The 9308-nt window shown below is 30.4% G+C and overlaps 2 protein-coding genes across 2 annotated transcripts; both read left to right on the top strand.

Annotated features, from left to right (window-relative positions):
• Positions 1–2581: 2581 nt before the first annotated feature.
• On the top strand, positions 2582–4756 carry LOC124918229 (putative glutamine amidotransferase GAT1_2.1). Its single transcript, XM_047458432.1, has 4 exons — positions 2582–2679; positions 3398–4128; positions 4196–4396; positions 4462–4756. Exons 1-4 carry the CDS (start codon positions 2592–2594, stop codon positions 4717–4719), a joined length of 1278 nt encoding a protein of 425 aa, XP_047314388.1. The 5' UTR covers positions 2582–2591; the 3' UTR covers positions 4720–4756.
• Positions 4757–6851: 2095 nt separating this feature from the next.
• LOC124918228 (universal stress protein A-like protein) lies at positions 6852–7792 on the top strand. The gene is made up of 4 exons (XM_047458431.1): positions 6852–7047; positions 7137–7231; positions 7313–7434; positions 7562–7792. Exons 1-4 carry the CDS (start codon positions 6864–6866, stop codon positions 7638–7640), a joined length of 480 nt encoding a protein of 159 aa, XP_047314387.1. The 5' UTR covers positions 6852–6863; the 3' UTR covers positions 7641–7792.
• Positions 7793–9308: the final 1516 nt, after the last annotated feature.

Below are 9308 nucleotides of genomic sequence, written 5' to 3'. Positions count from 1 at the left end.
TTTTATTAGTCCTTGGTTTTGGTCAAGAGAGGATTCTCGGTCCTCGGCTCACGGGCCTCGATCCTCAAGAACACAATTTTAATAATTAAAACTTTTAGCTCTAAATCTTTGATCCAAGAGCTTGGGTAGCTTCACAAAACTCCCAAAAACAGATTGATCATCATCTCAAGGTATGGATCGACTTGGATGATGATTAATTTGTTCAAAACAATTTTTTTTTTATCAATATTGAGTTTTTGATTTTAAGGTTGTTTTGAAGTGAAATGAGCTATTTAATAGCTTCCTTATAACACATATACTTGATTGATACCAAAACAAGAACACTAACTTTTTGTTTTGAGTAATTACAGAAATCAAAATTTTCATTTTATTTTAAAATTTTTAATTTTAATGAAACATGATTCAAATAATTGTCCAACATCATTACAATCATGTTGGGAAGCTTTCTGGGTTGTGATTCAATCGAATTAACCCAATAACAAAAAACTCATTTTTTCTTTTAAATTCAAATTTAAGTTTTTTTAATTAAATTGATTCATGGATTATATCATATCCAGATAGTTTTTAAATGATCCTATAATCAATATTCAATTATCAAATCACATAAACAATAAGCATACAAGCTTATGTAATTTGAAATATAAAAATTCTAAATTCAAACTGTAAATACGAATTTAAGGATGACTGGAACCTTACAAAGGATTGAAGAACACTACTTGAACCTTATGAAAGCTTTTTGGATGCACATATCCGACCTTCCAGGCCTTAAACAAAAATTTCAAAAAATCCGAAAGCTTCAAGCTTTAATGGCGAAATTTGAATTTCTTCGATTTAAGAGGGCTATGTTGGTTGGTTAACTTCGAAATCACTTGAGGGGCGTATTTATACTCCTCCTAGGTCGGTTCACAAAGCCTAGTGGCTTGAATCAGCCAAAATACATTTATGTATTTTGGTTGTTCTTCAGTTAACTCACTAGAGTAGGCCGTGATAAGTCCTATGGGCATAGGGAGAATGATCACGATCTCAGCGTGATCATTTTGGCTTTTGAACGGGTCAAAACCATCAACAAATGGGTGAGTTCCAAAAATCCAAGATCGATTTGTGTTCTTCATGCTTATCTGCTCGGCGATCACGATGAAGATGAAGACGAAGAACAATGCCAAAACGACGTCGTTTGGATGCACGTTTGGCGTTCCATCAGCGTTCCATCAAACACTTGCATTTTCGGCTAACGGGTTTAACGTCCCGTTAGTTGATCCGATGCTCCTCGGCGCGCGCTTCCTTCCGCTACAACGGGCTACGCGGAGCGCTCTGGTGCGTTGGATGGGATTCGAGCGTCCATCCGATGGACGCGGTTCCTAACTACATCGAATTCATCTGTTTTTGGCTAAACCCGATTACGGATATATATATATATATATTATTTTTATTTAAAACCCGAAATTGATTTTTCTCTCACCTTTTGTTTTTAATTTTAAATAGGTTTTTAACTACGGGGTTAATTTTAAATAGGCTTTTAAATATGGGGTTAATTTTTTAATATTATTTATTCAAAATAATTATTTTAATATTATAAATTATCACTAAATTTTTAGTGATAAATCTCTCTTCTCTCCTCAGTCTTTATTCTTTTTACAGTTAGTGATTTGGACACGTCATTCCCTTTCTCAAATTTCCTCTCATATCACCCCTCATCTTTTTTTTTTAATGGTTAATTAGAATATTAAAAAATTAATATTATAAATTTATTTAAAATGTGATAAAATATTTATTTATGTACTATAATTATTCAATTATGCAATTTATTTTTCTATTTTATTATTAATTTTTGTTATATAATATTCATTAATTTAATTGAATAGTTATTAAATATTATTTTAAACCTGTGTGATCGATTATTAATTATAATGTATAAATATTTCCATAATTTATTTATTTAATTCTTGCAACAATGCAAAGTGAATATACTAGTTTTAATAAAATCTTAACATTATTAATTACAATATACTTCACACATTCAAATGATCCAATTTTCAATACTATCTTATGAAACTTTCAATAATTTATACATCTAAAATATGTAATAATATAAATATATATAATGAGATTAATCTCTTTAAATATATTTTAATCTATTAACCAAAATCATTCTAATTAACATAAAAATAAAAAAGTAAATACACCATTATCATGTTTCCAATTTTGTTAATTTAAAATTAGATTTATATTAACTTAATAAATAAACACCATTATCATGTTTCCAACAAACAAAGATAATTTCATTCAAATACAATTGGAACATACACTCAGCCGGTTGTCAGCCTTATCTCTTATCCAACAGCATTAATTCGACCACGTCACCTCTCTTCAGTTTTGACTTTTTTTTTTTTTTTTTTTCTATTTCATGAAATGTGCGTATATATAGCCAGCTGATCGCGGCGAACCGGGTATCCCTAAAACCTTCATTTCTATACAAAGCATGCAGTAGCATTCACATTCACAATCCACATTTGATTTATATTATTTTCTTTCGATTTGGGGATTCATTGATTCGCTTTAACATCTTACAAACTTTGTGTTTTTCAAAAAAAATGGCATCTGAGCTTTCCAACATTCTCCCTAGGGTTCTTATTGTCTCTCGTCGCACCGTTCGCAAGAATAAGTTCGTCGATTTTGTGGGTTAGTTTTCTTTTTTTACATGGAGAATTGAAACCCATGTTATGAATGTTTTAAGGATTATCTGTATTTATAAAATCCTAGAGTAAAGTTATAACCTTTACTTAGAGATAGATCGATGGATCGATCGATTCAACATTGTTGTATGCACATTGGCATGGATATGGCATTTGTGATTTGAACCTGATGCATATATTAAAATGGGTCTATTTGCATTTTCATGATAGGTTGTTTTGATTGAGTTGATGATTTGGATCAATGTGGGTTTTCTGATGTGTTTTTTGGATCATTGTTGTTATTTGATTTGTCTACAAGATGTTGCAATCTGTAAATGTCTGAAAAAACATGTAGATTGTCGCCCATTTGTCAACACTTTCTTGAGATAGATCTGAAATTTGATAGATAAATTGTATTGGAAACACTTTTATGTGTCAATTATTTCATTGGTATGATATGATTTAAGATTAGATAATGTTTTAGAACATAACATATCTCGATATTCATAAATTTGTTGCCATTTTCTCATCCAAACTCAGACTCATACTTAGATACAGCTCCATAAAGTGTTTTCAATAGAGCCCATTTCATAACTTGTTTGGTTGATTATGAATCATTACTATTTTTCATGTGTTTCTGTTTTTCGTTTTTCCCAATTTCTGCCCTCGAGCTAAATGAATTTGAGTCATTGCTGAATTTTGGACATTGATTTTGAATTGAACAGGTGAATACCATCTAGACTTAATTGTCAGTTATGGAGCAGTCCCAGTGATAGTCCCTAGAGTAAATGGACTTCACATGCTCCTCGAAAGCTTCGAGCCAATCCATGGTGTCCTTCTTTGTGAAGGTGAAGATATCGACCCAACACTTTACGATTCTGAACTGTCTGATTTCTCCCTCGACGAGCTTGAAGAAATCAAGAAACTCCATTCAAGCGATACCACCATAGATCGAGAAAAAGACAGTATCGAGTTGGGATTAGCTAAACTTTGTCTAGAAAGGAACATTCCCTATTTGGGAATATGCAGAGGATCACAAGTCCTAAATGTGGCATGTGGAGGAACATTATTTCAAGACATAGAGAAAGAACTGTCAAAGAAAAACGGCGGTTCTGTTCATGTTAATCATATTGACTATGAAAACTACGACGGGCATAGGCATCCGGTGAGAGTTGTGGAGAAAACCCCACTCCATCAATGGTTTAAGGATTCATTGGAAGGAGGGGAAATGGATATTTTGGTAAACAGTTATCACCATCAAGGAGTTAAGAAACTTGCACAACGTTTTGTTCCTATGGCATTCTCGCCTGATGGATTGATCGAAGGGTTCTATGATCCCGATGCCTATAATCCAGAAGAGGGGAAGTTTATTATGGGGCTGCAATTTCATCCTGAAAGAATGAGGCAAAATGATTCAGATGATTTCGATTATCCAGGCTGCCCTTCTGCATATCAGGTACTGAAAATTATACAAGTTTTTTTCTTTTGTAACTTAATCAACAAGATTTGATTTGATTTTACAGGAATTTGTCAAGGCAGTGATAGCTTATGAGAAGAAACAGAGTGGTTTGAAGAAGACTGTAAAGATTGATCAAGAATTGGAGAAGAAAAGGAAGATAATAGTTAAGAGTTTTTCAATTGCTAAAGACATGTATAGTGCTGGGAAAGTAGGACTAATTTCACACCAGGAATCTGAGTTGAAGCCTGGAGCTGAATTCCTCGAGGTAAAATACAAATTTTGTAAATTTTATTTTCGAATGATGGATTTATAATCTCGACATTTTTGCAGGCAAATGTGGCCCTGAGTGTGCAACAAGAGAAGAGGCTAAAACAGATGGGAGCAACTGTTAGGAATGGATCAGTTTACAAAGACAGATTGAAGATGAATGAAGAAAGGGAAAAGCTAGCAAGGAGTATAATGGGGAAGATGAATGTAGGACAGCTTTCTGATATGCTTTCTTTCTACCATTTAATGGGTCAGATTTGCTCAGATGTTCTTGACAAGAAAATCAACAATGGTGCTGCTAATGCTATTGATTGGCTATAAGAATGAATGGTGTGACTGGTTTCAGACTTGTTTTATTGAATAAGTAGAGAAATCTCATCACCTTGAAGAGTTTTTATTAGATTTGTAGATGAGAAATGAATATAACAAAAGATGTAAGATAAATTAGGAAAGATATTGGAATTTACATACATCTTCATCTTGGTTATTCATCATAAATTTCTCTAGTAGTAAAGCTCCAAAATAGAAAAGTATCTTCTTAGTGGTAGTAATAAATTCTTAGATAAGTTGGGGTTTGTGCTGGTTGGGACTTATCGGCCAATTGGGTTGAATAACTTTTTTTTTTATAGATAAATTTAAATTTGGTTATATTATATGGATTATATACTATCAATACCTATGATCTTATATTTGTCGGATTTGATATATTAGATATTTGATTTATTTACAAATTTTTGGATATCTGGTCTTATATATTCAATAATTATATTATGATAGGTTTAAACTAATTTTAAACATCTAACTAAATAAAATTAAATAATATACTTGGGACGACCAAAATTTATTAATTAAAAAAGTTAATAATTAATCGATAAATTAATAATTATTAATTTATATATTAATTAATATTTTATTAATTTATAGTAAAATACTTATTTTAAAAACACCTTTAAACTTTCATTTAATTATTGTATATAATGCATATACTGTATATCAAATGAATGACCCAATTTAAAAGAAATCTTCAATCTCCAACCTTATTATGTTTTTGTGTTTAATGTATCACTTTATGGATATTAAAAATATTTTCTATATAAACAAGATCAAAATACTAATTATACACACAACATGACTTCCCATCTTAAAAGTGTGAAAAAAACAACAATGACAGACGAGATTCGAAAAACATTATGCAAGCACAACAAGGATAATCCAAGTCTCACTCAAAAGCAATTGCAAGAATGGGTTCATAGTAACTATAATGGAGCCCCCTTCGCGAAACGAAGCTATTAAAACGAAATCACATTCATTGAGCTATGAAAAAACAACACCAAAAGTTCTTATCATGCCAAGGAAAATTAGAGACGACATTCAAGGGAAAATTGATTTCAACAAAAAACAAAAGACAATTGAGTCATTTTTCAAGAAATCTTCATAAATGATTCATGTAATATGCTATATATAAGGAATTATTAATTTATATTTTATATGAGGTCTAAAGAAATTATCAAAAATGTATTATCTTATAATTTTAGCGAATTATTAATTTAGCACCCTATCCCCGAGTCGGGACCGACCAAAAATATTATCTTAGAGAGTTTATTAAATAATCGAGTATTAATTTATCGAGTTTTACTTATAGTTGAATATTCTCCATTCTAATTATAATTTTTGCAAAATCTTTGTACTATATAAAATATAAATTCTCATTTAGTTTCTTACTTAATTTGTAGATTAAATATTTTTTATATGTAATTTCTTATTTTAATTAATAATTTTTTTATAAAATATATATTAAGACTATTTTTTCATATTAAACAACACAAAAAAGAAAATAAACCAAAATGAATCAAAATCTAAAATTTGTGAATGAAATATTTATTTAGAGGATTTGATTTAACATTGTTGATCACACCTTGTTACTACCAAATGTCACAACCAAAAAGTGTTGGATCATGGAAAACGTTTATCTATTATTGAATTCACATCAATTACCCTTTGAAAGATATTTTTGGAAATAAAGGTGTTTTTTTTTTATATATTTTGTCTTTTTGCATTAATTCTCACTGGTATTATTGTTATAGACAAATTATTATTATTATTATTGGAAACTAACATATATTTGTAGGGCCATAACAATTACTTTCAATTTAACTTAAAATGTTTTAAATGAAGATTGAACATGTTATTTTTAATCTCTTAAAAATCATTCTTGTCATTTGAGCTCGTAGTGAGAAGATAAAACATTGATTTATAAATATTAATAATAATGGCATTAAATAGTGATATTGTATAACAAGTAATAAAGAAAATGAGTTAACATCAACCACCATTTGAGTCATGTGACCATGCATATGAATTATTATTAGTTTGAATGGTAGTTGTATGATTATTAGGTGCCTTCAATCCAACCAAGTATTTATCCCAAACTTCTTCTTCTTCTTCTTGGATTCAGAAAAAGAGAAATGGAAGGAGATAAGAAGATGAAGAAGAAAGTGATGGTAGCCATAGACGTGAGCGAAAGTAGCCACTATGCATTAGAATGGGCACTTCAAAACCTTATAGATTCTAATACACAACTCATCATTCTAACCATCCAACCACTCAACGAATACAGCTATCTCCATGCTTCCTCTTTCGGCTCAACCCGTGCGTAACATACTCAATCTTCCCTTTTTATCGCTTACTAATTAAACCCCGCATATTCATCATCATCATTTTTCATCTCTAATCAACAGCTGTGGAATTGATTCAAACATTTCAAGAAAATCAGAGGAAGGTTGCCATGTCTCTTCTAGAAAAAGCCAAGGAGATTTGCATTAAACATGGACTTGTAATTTTAATTTAATTTCATTTATGTTTATATATAGATCGATCACCAAGGATTAATTTTGGGTTTTTTTCATCATTGAAGGTAGAGGATGTGGAGACAATAACAGAGGTTGGAGATCCAAAAGAAGTCATTTGCGAAGCTGTCGAGAAACATAACATCCAAATGCTAATAGTTGGGAGTCATGGCCGAGGACCACTAAAGAGGTACATATTATTTACCACTTTCAATATTACAAGTCAATATATTAGAACAACTTAAGATGAAGTCGTAGATAATAACTATTAGGGTTCGTGCTAGTTTACTAAATTAAAATATAATCGAAACATGCAGGGTTATCCTAGGTAGTGTGAGCAACTATTGTATGCACAATGCCAATTGTTCGGTTCTAGTGGTGAAGAAGCCATTGTGAAATTCATGTTCAAGTTTAATAATGGTATTTATATATAATATATGTATTAAATGTTAATGTGTGTTGTGTGTTCTACATGTTTGGACTAAGTAATTAAACAAATAAAAGGAAGAGAGTGTTTCCTTTCTGCAATTATTGTATTTAATTATGAATTATTGATGAATCAATCAGTTATATTATTGTGAAGTTTCATTTATAAAATTTAGCAATTTATTATTTTTATTTAAAGATAGTGTATTTAAAGTCATAAAGAATGTAAGATTACACCCAAATTCAAACCATCAACATAAAGGGATCAAAATTGTTAACATTTAAAATAAGAGTTTTGTTTTTATTATTATTAATTTTATTTTATTAAATTTAGAATGATATATATAAATATATATATATATATATATATATATATATATATATATATATATATATATATATATATATATATGAACAGATAAATCATATGGATCTTGAGGTTTCTGTACCATAAACATCTTAAATTAGTTTCCTTCATTTGATTATCTGTATTAAACTTTTCATCATTAGATGCAAGTTAATGTAAACTTGGTTACCAATTTATTTTATTCTAAACTTTAACAATTTGATTGCTTACTAATTTATTTTATCCCAATTGAAGAAAATCAGTTCTAAACATGTATAAACAGCCTGTTTAAAACAGGTATAACCATTTATGTGCTTGTTTTTATTTGGCTTCTTGAAGAACACAGTTAGTTTGTGCAGGTGCTACATTAGATAGTTTTGTTTGTAATTACAAAATCAAATTTTGAATTATTGACTGAATGATGTTGGAATGGTTAGTATATATGTTGAAATTTGATTTTTAATCAGGTCGGATTTATTATTTATGAATTGCTAGTATTTTTTATTTTTTAATTCTAATCATTTCAACTGTTACTTTGCCGGTTTCTGTTGAGTAAAAGCAACCGCTCTTAGGTCGGTTGTGTTGAGGAAAAGCAACCGCTCTTAGATTGGTTTCTGTTGAGGAAAAGCAACCGCTCTTAGGTCGGTTTCTTTTTACTCTTTTATTATGAGTCAAAGTGTTTCTAGCAACGAATACCAACATTTATGCCCGTTTGCTTTTCCTTAAAGCAACATAATTTTGCTTTTTTTTAGGAAAAACGACTTAGCGTCATTTCATTAAAAATTCTCAAAAATGGGAAAAAAACCACGAGTTTAAGAGATCATTCTAGACAGGCCTAGAATGATTTTGAAGTCGTAACATTCTGAGTAAAAGCTAAAAAGCTAAAAACGTAAATGAATTATTTGATTACAATGCTTTCAATTCTAGTGAGTTTAAAAACGGTAAATTCCAATTCTTACAGATATTTCAGTTCTGCTCCGTGCTTGGAATTCTTGTCTACGTTCCCGCGAGGGCGCTGCAATCCGATACAATATCTTTCCATAACTCTTTAACGCTCCTGCGGATTCTGTCATATACCCTTACATTCCGTTCTTGCCAAATGTTATACATCACTGCTCCAAAGCCGCACTTGAACACGCTTGTTGCAAATCTATTTCCCTTGGCTTTGAGTAGTGCTGCATCTTTGATTTCATTCCATTCGCTCGGGAAACTGATCAACTCCAGGCTTTTATAGAATCTGTCCCAAAGCTCTGAAGCAATACAATAGCTCCCAAATAAGTGATCTATGGTTT

The sequence above is a fragment of the Impatiens glandulifera genome, unplaced genomic scaffold, assembly GCF_907164915.1.
Source record: "Impatiens glandulifera unplaced genomic scaffold, dImpGla2.1, whole genome shotgun sequence".
In the NCBI taxonomy this organism is placed as follows: Eukaryota; Viridiplantae; Streptophyta; class Magnoliopsida; order Ericales; family Balsaminaceae; genus Impatiens; species Impatiens glandulifera.
The sequence above is the reverse complement of the archived record's forward strand: the minus strand, read 5'-3'. Positions and strand labels throughout refer to the sequence as shown.

Bases quoted from the DNA above. Each gene is read 5' to 3' on its own strand.
- LOC124918229 (XM_047458432.1), top strand. From the start codon at position 2,592: ATGGCATCTGAGCTTTCCAACATTCTCCCTAGGGTTCTTATTGTCTCT. The intron at 2,680-3,397 runs GTTAGTTTTCTT...TGAATTGAACAG, and splicing joins TAAGTTCGTCGATTTTGTGG to GTGAATACCATCTAGACTTA. The intron at 4,129-4,195 runs GTACTGAAAATT...TTGATTTTACAG, and splicing joins GCTGCCCTTCTGCATATCAG to GAATTTGTCAAGGCAGTGAT.
- LOC124918228 (XM_047458431.1), top strand. From the start codon at position 6,864: ATGGAAGGAGATAAGAAGATGAAGAAGAAAGTGATGGTAGCCATAGAC. The intron at 7,048-7,136 runs GTGCGTAACATA...TCTAATCAACAG, and splicing joins TTCCTCTTTCGGCTCAACCC to CTGTGGAATTGATTCAAACA. The intron at 7,232-7,312 runs GTAATTTTAATT...TCATCATTGAAG, and splicing joins TTTGCATTAAACATGGACTT to GTAGAGGATGTGGAGACAAT.